Genomic DNA, 22,929 nt, shown 5'->3' with positions numbered 1-22,929 from the left:
GTGGTCTAAAGAACCTAACTAACCGGCTTGGTATTGATGTTGTTTCCAACGCCCATAACAAGCTACAACTACTCTGCAAGGCTGTGGCAAATAAAAGATTGCCAACATAGGAAGTAAATGTGTCTGTGCTTTGAAAGAAAATTCAATATTCGTTCAATGTAAAACAGGTGTGGTGTAGTTGTTGACTGAGTGCCATATGTGCCTGAGTGAGCCATCCGTTGTACTCACTGACGAAGAATGCACCTTTCCCAATAACATGTTACCTTTTGATTTCGTTGCTGCGAATGTTTTGACCATGTTCATTGCAGTCAGCGGGAGTGTGTATGTGTAATCCCTTCCTGAAATAAACTGACCTCCGAGTCAGCGCTCGTTTGTAAACCACCTGTGTCCTTCGTTCATTGTGTGCGCTAAATTTACCATGACTCGTAAAAGAAATGAACGAAATCACGATGTGATTATGAGGCACGCCGTAAAATGGCGGATCCAGATTAGTTGTGACCATCGGGAGTTCTTTGACGGCCACCCAACGCACGGTACACGAACGTTATTAATTCCGCCCCCTGTCGGAATGCGGCTGCCGCAGTCGAGATCGAACACGCCACATCGAGCTCAGCAGCGCAGCGGCATAGCCCATGGGATACACGAGCCTATCTGCAAGAGCGGTTTTGCAATTCGCGCCGTTCATCAGAACACGGCCGCGAGTTCAACCCTCTATGTCGTGCTCAGAGAAAGAACGCCGCAGTCACTAAGCGAACGCAACTCCTACGCTGCCACTAAGCCACGTGCACGCTTGGTTGCACAGTGTCGGCAAATTCTTGAAAGCTCGTCTGCGAGAGCACATATGTGTATATGCAAGCCTCACGAGTTAAGCACGTGCGTGGATAAGAACAGCTGGACGAGGCGAGAAAGAGCGGTGCATTGAGTCTCTCATGAGTCTCTCATTGAGTCTCAGTGCTTTCCGCCAATCCCAGCTGTTAACGCGCGAAAGCCGGCCCTTGCGTTGCACCACAAACATTTGACGCTCGTGCGCCTGTTACGCGCCCATCGAAACGACCTCACGTGTTCTCTCCGTTCTGCCGCCGAGGTCCCCGAAACACACAGTCGCCGTCGACTGACATCCTGCCGTTCCTGATAAACATCCCGCCGTGCTACTTCGTTTCGATGGCACGAGAAAACATTATTTATCATTTATTTATTTCAGTAATACTGCCAGCCTTCGTTTGAAGGCCCATGGCAGGAAGTGAGTGTCACGTGAAGCACAGAAAGGCACGAGGCAATAATACAAGGCATTAATAACAAAACCGATTGTGTGACGCCACTAAACACCATACTTAAAGACAAAGTCACGCTCAAGGAATCACCAACGATGGATGCTGCGCACTTTATGCGGGGCCAAGCCTTGTACACGAGTGATACGCCAAATGTTAGCATTAAAGGTGATAACAGCGCTATCATACTCTCGCTGCCATACTTCGCTATCATACAACACTAAAACGAAAGGGCGTGTAGTGCAAGCCCGCCAGTGACAGCAAGCGTAGCGCGGTGTCAAGAAACACGAATATGGACATGCGCACACAGGAGCGAAAAGAAAAATAGTGAGGCTACCTGAGTGAGACAATGAATGATACATAATGCAAGATCAAAGCTGAAAGAAGGAAAGGCAAAGGTAAGTGAAAACCAATGAAGTTTGAAAAAGAAGAAGAAATGATTTAGTGCATCTTTAAAAATGTCTCGAAAGTTGGACACTCCATGGCATCGCGGCACAGACTATTCCATTCTCGAACGGTTCGCTAGAAGAAGAAATTCTTAAAACTGCCTGTCTTACAAGCAAAGTCTTCTAGCTTGTTAGAATGATGCGATCCCGTAGGGCGCCGAGAAACGTGTTCAATGTAGCGATCTCTGTTTAGCTTAAGTTTACCATGGTAGAGCAGGTGCATGTATTTCAGTGTTTCTCGACGCCTTCTTACCTGCATTGTTTCTAGGTTTGCTCTGTCTAAAAGAACGCTCGGAGATGATTTCCTACTATAAGAATTAAAAATGCACGTAACTAATTTTCTTTGAACATTTTCAAGTTTTGTTATGCTTGCTTAGGTGTACCGATCCCCAGAAAACCGCGGCGTATTCCAAGATGGGCCTAACGAATGTTTTATACGCTAATAGTTTGACCTATTGTGTGGACTGCCGCAAGGACCTTCTTAAAGAACCTAGTTTGCGCATAGCTTTATTTTGGATATGAGTAACATGGTCATTCCATTTCAAATCTGGTGTGATGATGACGCGTAGATATTTGTAGGTATCTAGGAAGGATAAATGTCGACCGTTAGTCGTATAAGAAAAGGTTAATGGCTGCTTTTTGCGAGTAATTCTCATGGCTACTGTCTTTTTCTCAATAATCTTCATCTGCCATATTGAGCACCAAGACTCAATTTTGGATAAAACTACCTATAGGAGGCCTTGATCGCTCGGGCTTTTTATCTCTTGATAAATGATACAATCGTCCGCAAATAACTTAATATTCACAGGTATATCATGAACGATGCCGTTAATAAAAACAAAAAAAAGGTGGACACAGCACGGAGCCCTGCGGTATACCGGATTGAACTGATGCTGCACTGGAACGTACGCCTTGAAACAATACACTCTGTCGCCGATCACATATATGTAGGCTTCAATCCAAGCAAGCGGCGTACTGTTACAGGGCTTGCAGTTCTAAAAGTAGTTTCTGTGGGACACACTATCGAAAGCCTTTTCAAAATCTAGATATATGATATCGATCTGGCTCTGCTTATCAAATACTTCAGCGAAATCATGGATAGCTTCTAGTAACGGCGTTATTGTCGACAGGCCTTTGCGGAAGCCATGCTGTCTGGAATCAATTAAGTCGTTGTTTTCCAGAAAAGTCGACGCGTTCTTAAACATAATGTGCTCGAGTGTCTTGACGCACGAGGATAGTAATGAAATTGGCCTGTAAGAACCAAGTAGCGAGGTGTTTGGCGATTTAGGTATAGGTATTATCTCTCCGTATTTCCAGTCTGTTGGAATGTCTGCTCGCAATAGCGTTTCATTGAACAACACGCACAAGTATTTTGAACACCATTCAGCATATCTGACAAGGTAAGCATAAGGTGCACTATCTATACCTGGCGATTTTTTTTGGGTCATTGCTTAACAAGAGTGAGAACACGCTCTCTTCAGATATTTCTACATCATCAATTGAAGGGGGGGGGGGAGGGAGGGGTCATCGTTATACAATTCGAAACTTGGCCTTCTACCGTTATCGTCCATGAACACTGAACAGAAAAACTTGCTTGAACAAGTCTGCGATTATTCAGTGGTCTGTTATAGTTACTCTATCGAGGCAAAGGTTTACTACGGACTTCGTTTGTGGCCTGAAATGCCGCCAAAATTTTTCTGGGGATGAGAGAAGCAAATTTTTCACTGACACATTGTGGTAGTATTCTTTGGCTTCTTTATGGACTGCTTAAGCTGCAGACGCACCTCAGCGAGTCTAGAAGCGTTATGCGCGGATGGGAGGTTTTGGTGCTGTTTTTTAAAATTCTTTTGGTCTTTCGTCCCCGCCGCACAACCTGTTTCGTCATCCATGGGCTTGTGGTTCGCACTATTTTGCGCTTCGAGGGAATGAGAGAGAGAGAGAGATGAGGAGAAAAGGCTGGGAGGTTGATCAGATATGTCTCCGGTTTGCTACTCTGCACGGGAAAGGGCACATAGAGGTTAGAAAGAGGACAGAGGAAAGCGTTAAAAAAATGCACGCACACACGGAGACACACACACACAAAAGGTGTTCCAGTTAAAGACGTTCACAAAAGCCGGTAGGTCGCAAAAAGCGCAATAACGCTTGCACGGCCTTCTTCTGTGACGTTGGGTCCTTTCGATGGTGTAGAATTCTTTTTTCCCATAGCGGATGGTCGTCCAGCTGGCCGAGTTCATGGCGAAGGCATTCCCTCTGTGGATTGTACTACGGGTAGGCGCACAAAATATGGTCAATCGATTCTTCATGACTGCAGTGGTCACAAGTTGTGGTGTCGGTCCTCCCTATGCGGAACGTATAGGCTTTGGTAAAGGCAACGCCCAACCGCAATCGATGCAAAAGCATGGCGTCTCCATGGCGAAGCTGGGATGGCGCTCAAAGACTTAATGTGAGTACAGTCGAGAATTTCTTAAATGGGGCTCATTCCATTGTGATGTGGTGCACTGCCGAGCAGGCAGGCGGAGCTTCTGTGCTGCGTCAGTTCTAGAAAGTGGAATTGGTACGTGGTGCTCCTCAGTATGGGCTGAGCGGGCAGCATGATCGGCCCGTTCATTGCAGACGATTCCACAGTGACTTGGAAGCCATAGGAAGGTTATTTTATGGCCTGCAACACTTATATGGTGTAACGTCTCTGTAATGGGAAATATTAGCTATTCGGGTGGTCCGCGTCAAAATGCAACAGTAGAGACTGCAGTGCCGCCTTTGAATCGCAGAATATCGTCCACTTGTGTGGCTGTTCATCACCAATGTAATGAAGGGCAGTAAGGAGAGTTGCGAGCTCTGCTGCTGTCGATGTTGTCGCGTGAGTCGTCTTAAATTTGACTGCTGTAACTTTCGCTGGTACCACGATTGCCGCCGCGGAGCTCTTTGGCAGGACAGATCAATCAGTGTAGATAGGCGTATATAGAGTCATGGTAGTTCTGGTGCAAAAATAGTAGCGTGAGCTGTTTAAGGGCTGGTGATGATAAATAAACTTTTTTTCGTGATGCCAGGTATTGTGAGGTTGATTTTTGGCGGAGCGAGGCACCATGGAGTGAAACAAGCTGGCAATGATTCATCATGTGCGGCCATTGTTTTGCTGAAAGATGTGCATGGTCTGTCCGCTGGTAGAGAGGCTAAGTGGTGTCGAGGAGCCCTGGCTAGATGCCTTATATGGGTCCTGAGCACTTCAATTGCAACGTGGGTCTTGACAAGGTGGTCTCTAGCGATTGCTATCGGAGCCACTGTTGAAGCACTCTGAGGCAGGCCTAGACAGATCCGGAGTGATTGAGCCTGCAGACTTTGTATTGTGTGCAGATTCGTTTTACCTGTGTCGGTTGCTGCTGGTTATTGACACACTTATATGTACAAACATACGTATAAATACGACGTTTGAATACAGTGGCGTCACTAGGCACCGGTTATGGGTGATACGGGCGCTGGATGTTCCTTTAGAATAGTATTTCTACTCGCCGAAAAAAAACAAAAAGAACTCGACCCGATCTGTTCGATTTGCACGTATCTGACGGGGACAAAGCAAATCAGCCTGGTACTTGCGGCCGCCTACGATATCTCTCTAAAATGTTCGTGCAGTACACTAAAAAACAACTACTTTCACAATCTTAAAGATACGCCAACGTGGTCACCTTCAAGATGCTCCACATTAGATACAATGTACTGGTTCTACATCTTCTTCCATTGCTCCTAGCACCATTAAAAGTCCTCTTCTGGTAAACGCTTCGATTTTGTTTCCGTTCGAATTGTCGCATCCACAAAATGTCGCCCAGAAGCACCGATTTCCACGTGGATCCAAAACAAGAAAAGAAAGAGTCAACCAACTGTCACTAATAAAGCAAATAATTTAATGTGGATTATGTTCATTATTCACTCATTTCATATCGTGATCGTATCCTATTTCACGCGCAAATACTTCGCCCTTGTCTTGTTTAGCGTTGACACTCGGCCGCACCCTTTCGTTTTTTCTTTTTCAGGGTTCGCAACACTGGGATGCGTCCATCGCCTCGTATTATTTTTCTTCTCTTTTTTTGTTGTCTCCTTTCCGCACCACCGCGAGACATAGGCCTGGCCTGTTAGCTCCGTGTGTTAATGGCCTCTTCAAAACACACCGTGAAGGCTCGGGTGACCCACTCGCGCAGCCGGTTGCTGTCCGCACCAAGTCAACCCGTCGACATACGACAGACGGTTCGACTTGTGTGGAGCCGACCGAAGAACGTCAGATGATGTCCATAGGGCACGTTTCCTGTGCACGTGGTTTCGTGCGCTCCTTAAAGGGACACTAAAGATTAATATTAAGTCAACGTGGACTGTTGAACTACCATCCCAGAAACCTCGAAACGCTTGTTTCGTGCGAAGAAGAGACTTATTTTAAGAGAAAATGCGTTTTGAAGCGTCCGCGTAGCTCTAGCGCAGTTCAAATCACCCGCCCCCCGATCGAGGAGTATTGACGTCATTGTCTCATAGTAACGTTGCGCCGTCGGTGAGTAAAACGGCTCCCGCAGACGGCGCTACCGTTTTCTGCGCAAAATGAAAACGCGCGGCCAAAAACAGAGCCAAGACAGAGCCCACAGCAGCGCGAAAGCGGAACTATGGTGGCTAGCGAAAGGGAAAGCGCGCGACGATAACCTTGTTCTTTATTTTATGACGCCAACTTCGACGCTCGTTGCAATGGACGACCCTGACAACGACACATTGGCTCGCGATGCTGGGGTCGTTGGCTCGCGATTTAAGCACTGATGAACGTGACCTGCTGCTGAGGGCTCGCGCTGCCGGCGTCGTTGCGTACTACTACGCCGGCGGCCGGCTTTGAAAGGCACTCCACGCGACTTCACTAAGTCGGTGTTGAACTCGTAATCCTCTGGACGAAAGTGCAGCGAGCCCACTATGTGATTTTTCGGCTCTTTGCCAGCGTGCTGTGGCAGAGGTACGGCACTTAACCATTTCGAACGGAGAGGTTCACTCGTTGGCACACAGTGATAAGTAACGTTGGATTCGCCGCTGCAACTGCGTTTGGCCGAGTTCCGCGGACCGTTCGCGCATCCCACGACATCACATGGACGTGGCATTCTCGCTGCTTGTTCCAAATGCAAGTTTCGCGAGCCAGCAGGACCACCGCAGCACGACGCGATAAACAAACAACTGAAACTCCAAAGCGCGCGCACAGTCGAGCGAAAACGAAACCTTTCGATCACCCGTACTACTCAAGGGTAACGTGAAAATGTTATTTTTTCTTAGAGTTGAATAGAAGTAGGCAAGTAGCATTTTCTTCCGTCTCATAATCTAATGAAATGATCTTTTTAATACGAGTTCTTGAGTACTAGCGACATTATATGCGAATGCCACGTAGTTGGACAGAACCAAGGTAATATTATTTGCCGCCGCTTGGAGATACTCGGATTATTTATTGCATTTCGCTTAAATAAACAATTAATCTTAATTAAATAATCTACTTCCCAGATAATATAATTATATGAGAAATGTCAATGAGAAATGAGAAAGTTGTATCGAGAGTTTTTCATGTCACTCTACAATCTTGTCATTGACACTTTTCATCTAATTATATTATTTCAGGAATTGATTAATTAATTAGACCTCATTATGTAATTAGGTAGAATGCAAAATATAAACTCCGTATGTCGAAGCGACGGCAAATAACATTGCCTTCGTTCTGTCCAGCTATGCGGCATTTGCATATCTTTATTGTTTGGCTAATGTTACGTGGGACGCACTTGTATGCGACGCACGTGTCCTTAGAGGGGGTTTTCAACTGCTCTCTCCCACATAAGGACACATAGTTCTCATCAACTGCATTGTAGCTAGGGAGTGCTTGTTATGCGTTACAGTGTCATTTACGCTGCCTTATATTCTACACTTTTTTTCTCAGAGGAACAGTTACTTTGTTGGGTAGGCTGTGTGACTTGAAGCGACCAGTTGTCGATGGCGCCATGAACCTCCCAATCACAATAATTATGTCCCTCACTTGATCTACCATTTGATGGCTCAGTTGCCATTGGCCTCTGGGGCTGAGCAAGAGGAGCGGGTTCGACTCCCACCCTGGGCGGCCGCATTGGAAAGGTAACGGAAAGCGAAAACGCTGGCGTACACAGGTAGATCAGAATAAAAGATTAGCCCGGCTGCGCTCCAACAGCAAGTGCTGTTTTGAAGTTGCCAGATCGGCATGGCACATTGCGATCAGCGGTTCAGGCAACACTCCGAATTTCAGTGGTCGATGTCTTCGAAGCGTCGCCCAGGCTCCGGGACATCAAAGAAGCGGACAGTCGCTGAAGTATGGATGTCGAACCACCGCTGACACACAATGGCCCTCCTGGCAACGCCATTATATGACGTGTTCAATTGACTATTGGTGACCTGCGCTTTCGCAATGTCACGTAGTCTTCTACATTTGCCACACTTCCAAAATTGTGGTCCGAAGTTGTCAACATTAATGTCGAGCCTCCTTTAACGGCGCCCGTCATATCACAGTTATTACTTTGACGATCAATCAATCAATCAATCAATCAATCAATCAATCAATCAATCAATCAATCAATCAATCAATCAATCAATCAATCAATCAATCAATCAATCAATCAATCAATCAATCAATCCAATTCATGAACCGTCAAACTTTCCCTCTGGGCAACTGCAGGTGCTCGAACAGAATTCGAGAGCAGCACCCGGGATGCCTCCTCCAGCCGAGTTGCAGGACCGGTGCTGGGGTGTTCCCTTGGTGGCGACCCTGTCGGCGTTCCTCGTCTTCCTGCCAACGTCCAGCGCGGGCCTGCTGTACGTGCTCTTCATGGGCGAGTTCCGCATCAGCCACGAAATGGCCGCCTGGCCACAGTCCACGTACACAGTGATGTCGAACACAATAGGTGAGACGCCGGCCTGTAGGAACAAGTTTTCAGGCACCTTGGCAGGTTCGGATATATAGTGGTCGCAGTAAAGCTGTTGTTTGGGCTAGTTAGTGCATCCTTGAACGCACAACAGGGCAGTGCGAAAAAACAAGGACGAAGAAAGGTGCGTGCACAAGGATGGGCGCAACGCCTACGGCCAGCTTTCTATTGCGGTAGAAGGTGTACAGTTTTGTATCGTTTCGGTGATCAGTTTTGCACGGTCGGAGAGCTTTTTCCGTTTATTTTTTTCAACGCGAAAACACATGCCTCTCCGCCACACCCAAAATAATGATATTAGCCGTCGTAGGCGATATAGCCAAAACACTTTGGAACGATGAGCCCGGTGCGTCAACCTAGGTGCTTAACTCGTGTATTATTCTGATTCGTGCATGGATAAAATGGCGTCACAACGTTCGAATATATTAGAAGTTCAACGTAATGCTATCGCAGGTTTAATATGAAATACAAGCGTACATGATGATACAAAGTGTCCGATACAATGCCACAGGTATCAGTTTAGGTGCAGAGTGAACTAACAAAGGACTGAGGGGGCTTTTTAAAATAATGAATAATACACTATACCACAATTTTGATAGCAACTGCACATCCACATACAATGAAAACTTCGTGTTGCCTTTATCACACCGATATATGTCAATGTCTTGATTCTTGTGTGCGACTTACAATGTGACCCTTTTATATGCAACACAAGTATCGCAAATAAAATGTGCATTCCAACTTCTTGAGACAATTATGCCTTGCAATCAATAGCTACCATTCTCTACAACTGCTAAATAGGTCCAGCTTAGAGTCCATTGAAACAGGTCATTTTTCGCGGAAGCACATGCGGGAAAGGTTGACAGTGGTTCTGGGGCTATGGGGTATTACCGCGGAGCCCAAGGTCGCGGGTTCATTTATGAGCCATGGCGAATGCCTTCTTATGTGGGACGAATGCAACGAAACACAAAAACCGCTTAGCGTTCTTTGAGTGGTCACTTAAGAACCGCAGGTGGTCTCAACTATTCCGGAGCCCTCGCCTACAGCCTCTCTCATACCACTCTTTTGCTTCAAAAAGGTAAATGTTTTTGCGAAACTTTTACTGTATGCATGCATTTGCAAGGGTCGTTATTTAAATGATGAATGTTAACTCTTGCATATGTCTGAACTTTTTTTATGGTTTATACTTCTCCTATACTTTGGTAATAGTTGCTCTACCTATTTTATTTATTTGTGTGCCAGTATTGACACCTTCGGTTATTCCTGGTCATATAAAATTGGTTGGTTGGTTTATTGATTGATTGATTGATTGATCGCGATTGCGTCGTGTTTAAAACTAGTGCCTATCGGGGGGGGGGGGGGGGTCGGAGAACATTAATATAATTTTACCTGTTATAATGTCAATCAGCATTTTGTTAGAGATCCCATATGTGTCTCAAAAAGATTACTTCACTAAGGAAGATCTCAGTGAAGCAAAGCCTCGATTCCAAGCGAATTCGTTCACACGCCATCACAATACAATTACTATTCGGCACAGGTTTACTCCAAGGAAATTAATTATTAATGGCAAGTGCTACATTACTGACACGAAAATTATTAAAAACAAGCTCGCTTTTTCTGTTCAAGGATAGAGCGCTATAAGGCACCCTTTGTTTGCCCATAAAAAATGAATAGAACCACGAGGAGCATTGAAAGAAAATGTGGACATATAAGGCCGGCAAGCGTATGTGACGCTGAACGGATACAGCTGGCGATGATGCGAAGCAATGAATTGTAGTACTTTTCTTTAGGAATGCACGTTGCAAGAGGGCTAAAGAACATATCGAGTTTAGTAATACCAACAGCACAGAGTCAAAAGAGAACACAAACAAATAAATGAGATTTGGTTGGCAGAGAGAAGAACGGAAGGAAAAGCCAAGCGTTGGATTTACAACCCGCTCCGTCAGTTCTAGTAAAGGGTCAAGGGAAGTAACTCAGTCTCTATTAATTAGTTCACGGGTCACCATCAGGTTACTCTGTACTGCCGTGAACTGCTGGTATTAAACCGGATAGATCGGCGGTTTTATTTCAGCAAATGGCTCAAGGCTTATTTGGGGAAGTAAACAAATGAGGTGAGTTTAAGGGGCGCAGGCCTGAGCCGGAAACGCATTCTCATCTTCGCAGGTCTTGTGCAAAGCGTTCTCCAACAGAGGGTGCCCCTTTACCACCTCACCCTGTTCGGAGTCGCGCTTACCTGCGCAGGCTTGGTGGCGTGTGCTTTCGCACCGGACATCGTATGGATGGCAGCATTGTACGGGGGCGTGTACGGTAAGCGCGCGTATGCATAATGTCTTTGATTCATTGGGAACGATAGGGGAAAAAAAAGATCCTGACTAACATGAAGGGCAGTGTCCCGAGTTTGTTCATCGGATGAACAGGTACACCAATTAGCGCCTTCAACAGCAATCATACGGCGCCACCGCTGGTTACAGCCATAGGGAAGGTTCTGCGCTACATGCCGGATATAAATTCGTAGCACATTGAAAACACCTCATTGCAATATGTGAATTCTGTTTAAGCTAGTACCGGCACAGAGGATTTTGCCACTGTTATACATAAATAACTTAGCTGAACTAGGCGCCAAAAGATTGTAATAAAAACATACGCGCTGAAAAAGATATCTTTGACCAATTGCCAATATAAAACAACACAGTTATGTACATGAGATGAGCCTTGACCTCTCCGCATCCACGGATGGCCTCCACGGACGGCCTTGCCGTCTACATCCGCGGACGGCCTTGCCCTAGTCATCTGTTGGAATGTAGCATGCAGACTAAGCGTTTGAACACAGCATAATTTGGTATTGAAGGTCGTCCACACAAAGTAGCAAGTAGAAAAGCAGTTCTGTGGAAGCCCGCAAGGTGAGGCAAAGCTCATGTAAGAAAAAAATTGTCATCTACCCGAATTCGCGGAACAGGACGAACCCCGGACCAGGGTGAATTTTCCTGTAACTGCAAAACGTTCTTTCTGAGAAATCCGTTTGGGTTTCATTTGTAGGTTCGTGTAGAAGTCGGGTGGACGACAATTTTTTAACGGTTTTTTTCCTGTTTCACGTAATAGGAAAGCCTACAAGACACAGTATGACATCAGTAATCTGCTTTGTGTGGTGTCATCAAAACGTGATTACAAGCCTGATGACGCAAAGGCAGCTTTGTTAATATTCAGTGTTGGGTAGCGAACCGCGCTTCTTTACCGAAAGGTCAATAGAGAACAGATTTGATGCTGCTGGAATCTATTTACTGATAGTGTCACTTGTGCACCACCCAGGAGCCGGTGCTGGAATCTCCATGATCAGCCTATCACTCTACCTTCTACTATACTTCGACAAGTACCGTGGCACTGCCACCGCCTTCAAGTACAGCGGCTGGGCAGCGTCGGGCATTGTCGGTCCCTCCTTGATCGGCTACGTTGCCGAGAACTACGGCGCCCAGGGAGCTCTTCTTCTCATCGGTGCGATGGCTATGCACGCACTGCCACTGGTCATGCTGCTGAGCGATCCGCAGCCCGTGACCATACCGGCGTGGTGTGTTAGAAAACGGGCGGAGGCCTCATCAATGCCCGCTGCACCGAATGGGCTGCAATATCTAACCAAAGGGGATCACCTGACACCAAAGCGACGGCTTCTTACGAGCGTCCTGACGAGGCGATGCGCGACGAACGAGGAAGCGAATAAAGAACCCGCGGCGAAGGACAAGGCGTGGGAGAAGGAGACCGTGAAACGCGACTCAGTCAAAATCCTGGTGACGGACGTCACGAAGTTGGACGTGACGAAATTGCGCATTTCCAATGGCTCGTCACGTGCGAACTGTGTCGCGAAGAAGCATGTCGGCGCCAAGCAGATGAGGGTTGGCTCGCCCAGTCTGCTGGCGCACTACGCGACACTCTTTCGGTCGCCCATGTTTTACGTGCTCCTGATACCCTTCATGACGATCGACTACATGCTGGCGATGGTCGACACCACCATCGTCGAGTACGGAATCGACAAAGGAGCGGCGACTCTCAAGGACGCCAAGCAGCTCCAGACCTACACGGCTGTGGGCCAGCTGGTCGGTCGCATGGTGGTGCCCTTTGTCTCGGACAAGATCGCGAGCAGTCGCTGTCCGTTCACGGCCGCGAGCCTCGCTCTGGCCGCCGCCTGCCTGCTACTGATATCCAGCGTTAAGGATTTCACGACACTCGCTGTCCTGACCGCCGTAGTCGGCGTGTGCGAAGGTTATCTGCTGTGCATCAAGGGCGTGCTCATCGGCGACTACTTGGGTGTGGAGACCCTGGCGGCTGTTTGCGGTCTGCTAGGAGTGGCCAGCGTCCCTGCCTTGTTGAGTGCGCCGTCCATTATAGGTAATGCGTTTGCTGTAGTGTTCGTTGTTCTTTTTCTTTTTCTTAAAGCGACGGCTCCCGACGGTTTGTGCACGGCGTGTTTCTCCGAGTCAATGCACCGAAGAGGACGAAGCGTGGGGAGTGTTCAGTTCAACTGATCTGATATGGCGCGAAGCTTAAATTTCGGAAAGGTCTAGTTACGAGAGTACTTGGGAACAGAGCAGGAAAGACGGAACAGAAACAGACAGCAAGGACGCGTGTTGTTAGTTCTTGTCCAGTCTTTCCGCATTGTCGTGAAGTATTGACGTAGTTTTAAGTTTCGCATAGTATGGTTTTACCAATCGGCCATTCCTCGTTCCGCATTGATGTTTACATAGCTGTTGAAGCCGCTGTTTACGCTGAAATGTATACAACGTTTGTTGACTTGGCGCGCATTCAGGCGAGCCAAGTCTCTTCGGTACATGATACTGCCTCAGGAATTCACAGGTTCATCGCAGAATAGTACTTGAGAATTTTAAGCGGCACGGATTTATCGGGAGAATTCAAATGGGTGTAGCGCACGCGGGATCTGTGTACCTTTCCGGCCTCTTGGTAAAAAAAAAAACTACCCTTTCGCGCCTCCAGAGTGTCGTAGCGAGGCACAAGCGGTAGGAAAATGTAGATCTCACCGAGACAAAAAGCGAGATTCAGTCATCGCAGAGTAGGTAAAATGAGCAGTACAGGCGTAATTAACTCCAATACAGTAGGACATTACTCGCATTTCATCATAGGCGGCACTATCGGCTCACCGTTCCTCTTGGTCAGAGAAAAAAAAAGACTTGTCAGCCAAAGTCGACTGGAATGAAGACAACGTTAGTGACATGAGCGTAAAAAAGCAACATCAAGAACTTGATACGAATAAGAAATAGAAAAAGCGAGAGAATGCAATATCTGACAACGGAAGGAAAAACATAACGCAAAAATTGCAAAACATGCAATTGTGCAATATTGCATGACCTTTAATGCCCCAAATTTCAGCATATATGTATACATTTACCGCGTACGTCGACCTTCTCTTCTTTTGTGTCAACTTTAATTGACAAGTCTTTCTTGTGAGTTTACAGTATGCGCGTTAAACTGCGCCGCTTCAGTGACATAGGAAAGGATGAGAGCCTGACTTATTTATGATTCAGCATGCTTAGTTCATGTAAGGTGCTTTGGTATGAATTGATTTTGGACACCTCGGCCAAGGCTTCTCGTAGTGCTGTGGCAGTCGTCATCAGTGCCGTCAACATGGCCAGCGTAGAATAGTTAAAATTATTGCTTTTCATTGTGCGTCATATATGCAGCGTTATTATTTATGGTAGTCTAGTTTTACCAGACGTCGTTCATTTGTGTTAATTACGTCGACGCTGGCTGCCCCAAAGGCCTGCTTACAGCGGTCGCTAGAGGCCTGTTAAAGAAGCCATCCGCCTTAACAACAAGGTTAAAGAAGCAGAAAATCATAAACCAACAAGGGATAAGTTTGCCTTTGTGCCTTATGCACATGGCCTGGCCTACAAACTAAAGAAGTTAACCGGAAAAGAAGGCGTCACAGTTGTTTGCTTAACACCAAACCAGCGTATTCAAAGTGTCCACAGGTCATGAATGGCCAGAAAAATAAGCAACGTACAAAAAACACAATAACAAGTACCCTGCCTGCAAGAAAAGGGTGATCTACGGTATAGCTTTATCGTGTGGCAGATGATAGGACAAGCAGTCACATGTCTGGATGACAGGACAACAGGAACATGACAGTAACATGCAGCATCCCTGGAAGACATCACCACCGGGCATCTCGCTTTTCAACATCACCATTACCATTTCACCTAAAATTTCATGGCATCAAAGCTTCGGAATAAAGTAAACACACGTTGATGAGCGAATTTTTCATGTCATGCCGTTGACGGAAGCGGGCAATCATGTATCAATGCACCATCGATACTGCTAAGAGAAAGAGGAAGAAAAATATATCACGGATGGTAACGACACTCCCTAATGCGCAGTTTGTGCGCAGCTCTATACGTGTTTTCATTTCGCGATATATTGGCTGGCGAGGACAATGTTTATCGTGCGGTACATTGGAAGCGAGGAGAAGTGTGGTGCAACTGCCTCGCTAATCGGAAGACCATTAGAAGAAGCGCTTTGAGTGACGCGTGGGCGCGATTCACAGCAGACACCGCATACATACCTGCGCTAATGGAGAGGTTTGTTTCCATATATGGTATCGCTGGACGCGCTCGCCGCATGCCGTTGAACAGACGACGGCGCGCTACTTTAGCGCCATCTCGTAGCAGTCTTCGCCGCAGAGCCCGTCTTGCGCGGCACTACGCTTTTCTCCTCACGCTTTCGGCATACCCTCATCCTCCGCTTTCCTCCTCGCGCTCTTTTCGCTATCGCCGTCTTTCTTCCCCCGCTGCGCTCTGCGTTCGCTCATTCGTCCTTCGCCGTGCTCGTTCGCTCGGTTACTCCGAGGGACCACGCCAAGGGATGCCGACGCTAAACACAGGAACGGGTGCCTGAGAACAGCGCTCTAAAATGTTACTTGCGCAGTAGTCTATCACCCTAAGAAACGGATTATCGGCGTCACAAAAAGAAAGAAAAAGAAATGCACAGCATTAGCTGTCTCATACTATAAAAAGTATGAAAAACGAGTGGTAAACATTTAGTGGTTAGTCCATGCAGTGTGTATCGTCATACCTTCTGTCCTGTTCAGCACTTCCTGCTGGAAACATTTCATGCTATGGGAAAACCACGAACTCAGGAAAACCCTATTATGAAATTTGCCTATTACTCAAGGCGGATGCATCCTCTCACCAAGTGCCGATTGCAATATCACCGATATAGGTTACCACACGCCCAGCAAAACAGTGCTAAGAATGCAAATAGAAGACATGAAGTTTCCTCGCTTATCATCGACAGCGAGTAGTATATTCTCACCGCATTTCTTACATGAAGTATTTCCTAGTTTTCTATCATTAAATTTTCCCCAGTCGTCGTACAAATCGCGGTGCGGAAGCTGAGCTGAGCTCCGTCCGTCCGTGCGTCCGTGCGTCCGTGCGTCTGTCTGTCTGTCGCTAGATAAGTTATTCGGTGTGCGACAACGCGCCGCGCTGATGCTAGAGATGAGGTAGCAGACAGTTGCACTAAACTGTGTAGTGGTTTACACCATAATGTTGATATAGCCCGCCGTGATCAGGTTCGACTTCTGACAGGAGTAGGATTGTCAGTTATTTTTGACGTACCGCTGATAAATGGCCGGTAGCCACGTGCAGACGTTGCAAGACACCACGTAGCCGTGCATTAGTACAGATTCGGAGTAGAACTCTCGCATTGTTGCGTGCTTTTTAGGACTGAGGGGCTCATTAATGAATGCTGGAGAGGTATCATGCCTATCATGATACTGCCTTTGGGAATGAAGAGAAAAGAAGTGATCCGCACACTGCACGTCACAGACAGACAACATGCACAAAATACACAGGACTCAGCAAACAAACTAATTGAAATATATTGTTTAGACCACCGAGTCAAAAAGCGATTCGTGCGCTCGCTGTAATCAAGTGCAGAGGTTTGGTTTAAAGTACATCGATGTGCATACTAGCGGAGAAGCATTTTGTATGGCAGTGAAGCCGCCTTCAAAGGATTTCTAATGCTTCGGTAAGATGTCGTTTCTATGTAGGAATGGACACTTAGAAATGTAATAAACACGACTCGCAAGAGCTACATCAAATGGAGGAATTCTGAAAATATCTGTCTCAAGAAAGAATAATCCTTTGGTAACATCGTTCGCATACGCGGTTGTCTAATGAATCTCAATTCTCTGCCAGATGAGGTTGCATATTTGTGTGGCGGTTTTGAAAAAACGGAGCGCTGTGCATCCTAAGTCTACCCAAGCAACACTAGTCGTCTACTAATGTTCGCAAACGGGACGCAGTTGGAATTTCTTGCGTCTAATTCCCACCCATACGATTGATACAGTGATCGTTGAATTAAGATAAGCCCTTTGAAAATGGTTTTTCTTCTAAAGGGTACTTGATTACATGTTTTTTTTTGCCCTTGTTGCGGCGGTTCTAATATATGACGGTGTCCTAAGGCACTCGGAAGGCCAGACACTAACATAGGTATGCTGTCTCTATGAGGGCCTTCTAAAGCCGTTGGGTTTCTGACAGTTCCGTTTTCGGACGCCCAAGCCCAAGTATGAGCTAATAATGCATGATACCACGTGCGGCGGTAGGCATCGTAAAGCTCCACATCGCTGATAATTGCTTCGGTGATGTATTGTAGCAAGATAAGTGAAACAAAATAATTCTGCAGGCAATGGTCGCTTTGTTCATTGTCTCATTTTCGCGTTTCGCCTTCGCAGGCTTTTTCAGAGATCAACTGGGTTCGTACGACAAGTTTTACTGGATGCTGGCGGGCGTAAGCCTCGTCTCTGCCAGCATCATGTGCTGCATAGCAGTGACAGACAGACTACATAGGAAAGCATGGGACGTGCACATTCCCAGCAAGAAACCGCCAGGAGAGATTGTAGAAACAGCCCAAGGGACAGAGAGACCTGCTCCGAAGGACCGTTTGCCATCGTAGCGCCTGGCACAGTCTTCGACTCAATGTTTCAAGCAGGCGCAAGCAGCTTAGGTGTGACACCCATGGACGTCGAAAGCTGGGATTGGGCTAGCACCACGCTAAGACGACGTTATGTGTCATCGTGATAACACTTACATGATAATCCGTGGCTTAGGCATACGGAGCTTATCGAGTACCTCAAAAACTGCGAGATTCGTTTCGAACTCTCGCGCAATAGATATCACGCGGCTTTGGAATTTTTACGCAATGCTGTATGATATAAGACCCCGTGACACCAGGAAACAGCCGTAAGCGGTATAGTACAGGTGCTCATTGCTCAGAGCAGCCTACGCTTTGGTGTGTAGTTTACAAGAGTCTACAATAAGTGCCTACAATAAGTGCATATGTTTTTGAAAGTGAAGAACAAACTTACGTTGAAAAGAAGAAGGTATTCGAAATCAGCGGCCAGTAAAACAAAGCATCGGCGAGGTTTCGAAATTGTAGCACATGTAAAGAAGATGGGGTTGAAAAAGTTGTCACAAACTGCTTTTTATGCTTACCAAAATCAGCGATCGTGTTGTCAGAACCCCTTTCCATAATAATAATAGCTTTACGAAGACACTGGCCTCCTTAACAAGTACTAAATATCGCAATGAATAGTCACATGATGTAACTGTAGCTTCATTCTATAATTTGTAATTATTAGAGCTTGTATATTATTTGTTATACTCTTTTGCATTCTGCGTATTCTCATCTGTTTATAAGCGCATCACAGCCCACATCAAGGTCACTCGTGAGTGTTTGTGACTTTGTTCACAAACTCATTGTGGTGCAACTTCCCTTTGCATTTTATATTTATATATTTGTGGGTGTATTGGCCTCGAGCTCCACCACTGGAAAAGCTGGCGCCACCGTCGGCGTGACGTGAGGGATAACGTGGACATAGCGGCCGCGTCGGCTGCTTCGGGAGCACCGGAGCGAGCTGAAAACGAGAGTTCAAATTCCGTCGTACGCTGCAGTCCTCATTTAGTGGCGAGATTTTCCCGCTTCGAGTATCTCCTTCACAACGCTTGAAAGCACTACAATAGGTAGTGGCTGCCTTTGAAGGCGCGCAACATGGTAGGCTACTGCTCGGTGCCGCAGTGCTGGACGTACGCAATGGAGCCCGGTTTCAGCCTTATTAACACGTAGCCGCAGGACAAAAAGCTGCGTGAAGCTTGGCTCGCGAAACATAAAACCGGCAAACAGCCATCGGCTACAACTCGGGTATGCAGCAAGCACAGACGCGGGGAAGATTTCTGCTACGGCGCCGGGTCTGCGATGTTCGGAAAACGCGCACTGAGACGCTCGCCCGAGTCCGCTGCCCGACTAATGTCATGACGGTTTGGTCTATGAACTTGTCCGTGCTATAGACACTGGCAAGTTCACTGGAGTGGAAAGGGAGCGGTAAGAAGCACATTAAAAAAATCATGGCATATGGTCATGTTTGTGTTATGAATTAATGCACTGGATTACAAAAAAGAAGCAGCGGGAAATCGCACGCTGAGAACACCGATAAACATACAGTGCGACGCAACTCGAGGAATGATATTGAAACGTCCAAGAATTTAGAAGAAAAAAAAAAGATTGAATCGTCGCAACGGCACATCACAGTCCCCGTAGGCGTTGAAGTCTCTACAATGAAATTATTTATGAACAGCTCTGATAGTGCCCACGCAACAATGGTTGCTTGTATATTGTCAAATGCTCATATTCTGCGGCCTAAAGCTCATGGCACGGTGCGAAAACGCGCACGCGGTGGAAGCAAAACAGTGCGCGGACATGCATGCAGACGCGCAGTCGGTCGCTGTGAATCTGTGCGATCGCTGCATTGAGGCTTAATTCTATTACGCTCCATTTAGTTATACAAACACTATAAGAACATATTTCACATAGTTTGCTCTCAGCGTTTGCCTACCTTTCACGCAAGAAGCCGGTTCGGGAGACTCCATCGCGGCGACCGCGCGCAGTGGCGTGGCGCTCACTGTACGTATGCGGTAAAGAGATAGCGTCTGTGAACGATTCTGTGCTTTCAGCTTGCCCAAGATTATTATTTAGACAGTAAAAAACTCTCGTTTCGAAAGTGCTTACAGAAATGTCCGGGAGAGCTCGCGCGTGGTGTTTTCAGTGAGCGCTGACAGCAAAACCTATGAGGAGCGCGCCGCGTGATCCCTCATACTACGCCAGCGAGGCGCTTCCGATAGATGGCGACTCCGTAACTCCTCGCCGCCAATAGGACTGTGTCCTGCGGATTTTTGGCCCTATGACGTGGTTTCCTTTCATTTTCCTGCTATATATATGTATATATGTATATATATATATATATATATATATATATATATATATATATATATATATATATATATATATATATATATATATATATATATATACATATATATATATATATATATATATATATATATATATATATATATATATATATATATATATGTATATATATGTATATATATATGTTGTTATTTTGACTGCTATGCGAAACAGTGTAGCTGTCACCATTACAGGTTGACTACATGTCTTTCTTTTATTTTCATTTCAATAGAAAAAGAACATTGCTCATAACGCATTTCTTTCTTATGGCTAGAAATCTAGAAGAATAAATTGTGAGGCGTAGAATCAAATTATTTTTAATAATAATTCTTCATTACTAATAATGTCGGTACTACTGGGAACAGAAAATAAAGATAACCGCAATATGTGCAAGTTTACTTTATATAGCGGTGTAATTTGGGGGGCGTTTGTTATCGGCACATTTGTGCTAAGGAATCATTGAATGCACTGGTGCAACTTTATTGCGCAGAATGTTTCCTCTCTTGTCAAAAAGCTGCATCAAACGCTGCACGTTAGACTTACCCCGCCTTCCTTTAAGAGTACTACTGAAAGCTACATTCAATCACAGTTCGTGTCATCCTTACAGCGTTTTACGCGCATGGTTTCTTTATAGCCACTAACAACATAAAAAGCCGCTATCGCTGCGCAAACAAAAGGCACAACAGGGCTATCTCACCCTCATAACACCCGTGCGCTGCCCCTGACCGGACGGGCTGAGGTGGCTGCCCAGAGTACTAAACGTGTTATGCTGTTTTCATGGCGTGTGGCATGTTGCACAATGAGCTGTTTCATGTAGCGGTCAACACACACGGTTTTCTATCGTACACGCTAGCAGGAGAATATATTTGACAACCAAACTGTGCGAGCATGTTTTTGACACTTACTTGACACGGTAGAAGCTCGGGACATGCATACGAAATCAAAGATCCTGAGCAATCATGTTGCGCCAACTTCACCTTGGTGTATTCAAACTAAGATGTGTTAGACTCTCGCGTTCGAACTGGAAAATAGTTATTTTATTTAAAAAAAACAATAGATTTGTGGTGTTTTAATACGTGAGGTCGACTAGCTGTAGTAGAGTTTAGGGGGGGCTTGTAATAAAAATATTCGAGGTGGTCGAAATTATATTTTCTAGCCCTCGTTAAGATATTGAAATCTTTTTCTTCGAGAGAGGTTCGGCTGTGTAGCGTAACTAAGACAGTACAGTCGACTTTCCTATACGTACAATATAACGTGGACACATGCACAGAGGATGTAAAATTCTTTCTTTACAGTGACAAGTGTCACAGGCAGGACAAAAAAAATTGGTCCATAGTCTCAATGATTTTGGCACAATCAATGGTCCGGCGTCTCGATGCGTCGCATGAAGAGTACATATCGACGTGTAAACATCGCTTAGCCTACGGTTGGAGACTAGCACTGCTGTGTTAGATATCCAGCAGTGGCCTAAATGACAGGTGGTGGTCGATCCTGACGAGGGCTTCGGCAATTCGCTGAGTGGTGTGAATCTCTTTCGCTTGCTTTTCTATAAGGCTCAAGAAAAAAAAAAAATCCGAGGACACCTAAGCAGTTTTTATGAGTTGCGAATGCGAAAAGATTAATGTCCAAGTGAACGTCGCTGAGTGGTCCTTCGAGTTACGAATTCCTCGCGGGCTAGCGAGAGCATTGACACGCTTGGCCAACGCCTCCTAGATAGCACAGTATTGATGCGCTTCGATCCGTGACGTCAAGCTACCTTGCTCGACTGCCATATAATCTAACGGGACGCTGCCGGGTAAGTCCAACATCATCGACACAGCACAAGGCCTGTTCACGTCGGTCCATGACGTCATGGTACCTGACTCGACTGCCATAGAATCTAATGGGGATGCCCCCGAGTAAGCAACAGTGATCTTGACGTCACTAATTTCGTGACGCCACCCTTAGCAATGGAAATTTCGGGCCAAGTAGCATGACGTCTTGGATCGGAGCGAACAAACCATGTGCTATCTAGGTGGTGTTGGTAAGCCGACCTGATTTTGACGGCACCGCTTTCGTCACACGGGGCTTGGCAAAGCGAATTGCGGCCCAAATAACTTGACATCATCAATCAGAGTGCGCAGGCCAAATGGGTTTGGGTAGGAAGGTAATTCCAGCTTTAAGGCTAGTTCGTAAGAACAAATGTTTTTACAAGTCGTTGGTCTGGCTCGTGCAGGGTAAACGGCGTTTTGTTGCCTGCTCATGCGATGCTCAGGTCGAATGTAACTGCTGTTTTGTGCTAAAGAATACAATAACATAAGAAAGAGGTAATGTAATGATATTGTACGATGGGAGGCGAGTGTAGGAAGACGAAATAGTGATTTTGTGACGGTAAAAATGATATGGCAGAAGTAGTGAGAGATAATAAAGCTGGAGGCATAGTGTTGGAACGATTCTCCATGTTAACTAAATTTGCTTGGTGAGGATCAAAAATGGACCTATCATATTTAAGCTTAGGTCGGACGAGTGTTATATAGGCGAAGTGTTTGACAAAAGGTGGGGCAAAGACTAGATTAGCGCGCAAGTAGCCTAGTTCGGTAGTACGCGATTTGAAGAATTAGTTGTTTGTATAATACACTCGGAGCAAGTGAGATCGCAAGAAAGCTGAACACCAAGCTATTTAATAAAGGTTTGTGTATACACGAAGCCTTCGACCATTGGATCGAATATGCCCTTATTGGAATCAGTATTCGAGTCGAATAGTGATTGTTTGTAAATTTAATATTCGAATAGATTTTTCAATGTCTCCAATCTCCACTTGCGCGCGATAACGCATAATATTGTAGCAAATATGCATCAATGTGAATCCCGGCGTCCATAGCAAACATAATAAACGAGAAGTTGCGTAAAGGTGCACTCTGCGTTGCTAAGAGCACCAGTCCTATTTGGCGAAACCGCGATCATGCGCACCATGCGAATTAACTG

The 22,929-nt window shown here is 46.0% G+C and overlaps 1 protein-coding gene across 1 annotated transcript; it reads left to right on the top strand.

Moving 5' to 3' along the window:
* The first annotated feature begins 11,889 nt into the window (after positions 1-11,889).
* LOC126544050 (uncharacterized) lies at positions 11,890-19,915 on the top strand. Its single transcript, XM_050191253.2, has 2 exons — positions 11,890-13,035; positions 17,396-19,915. The coding sequence occupies exons 1-2, from the start codon at positions 11,985-11,987 to the stop codon at positions 17,614-17,616; spliced, it is 1,272 nt and encodes a 423-aa protein (XP_050047210.2). The 5' UTR covers positions 11,890-11,984; the 3' UTR covers positions 17,617-19,915.
* Positions 19,916-22,929: the final 3,014 nt, after the last annotated feature.

Source organism: Dermacentor andersoni, chromosome 3 (assembly GCF_023375885.2).
Source record: "Dermacentor andersoni chromosome 3, qqDerAnde1_hic_scaffold, whole genome shotgun sequence".
In the NCBI taxonomy this organism is placed as follows: Eukaryota; Metazoa; Arthropoda; class Arachnida; order Ixodida; family Ixodidae; genus Dermacentor; species Dermacentor andersoni.
This window is presented reverse-complemented; position numbering and strand designations above follow the sequence as displayed.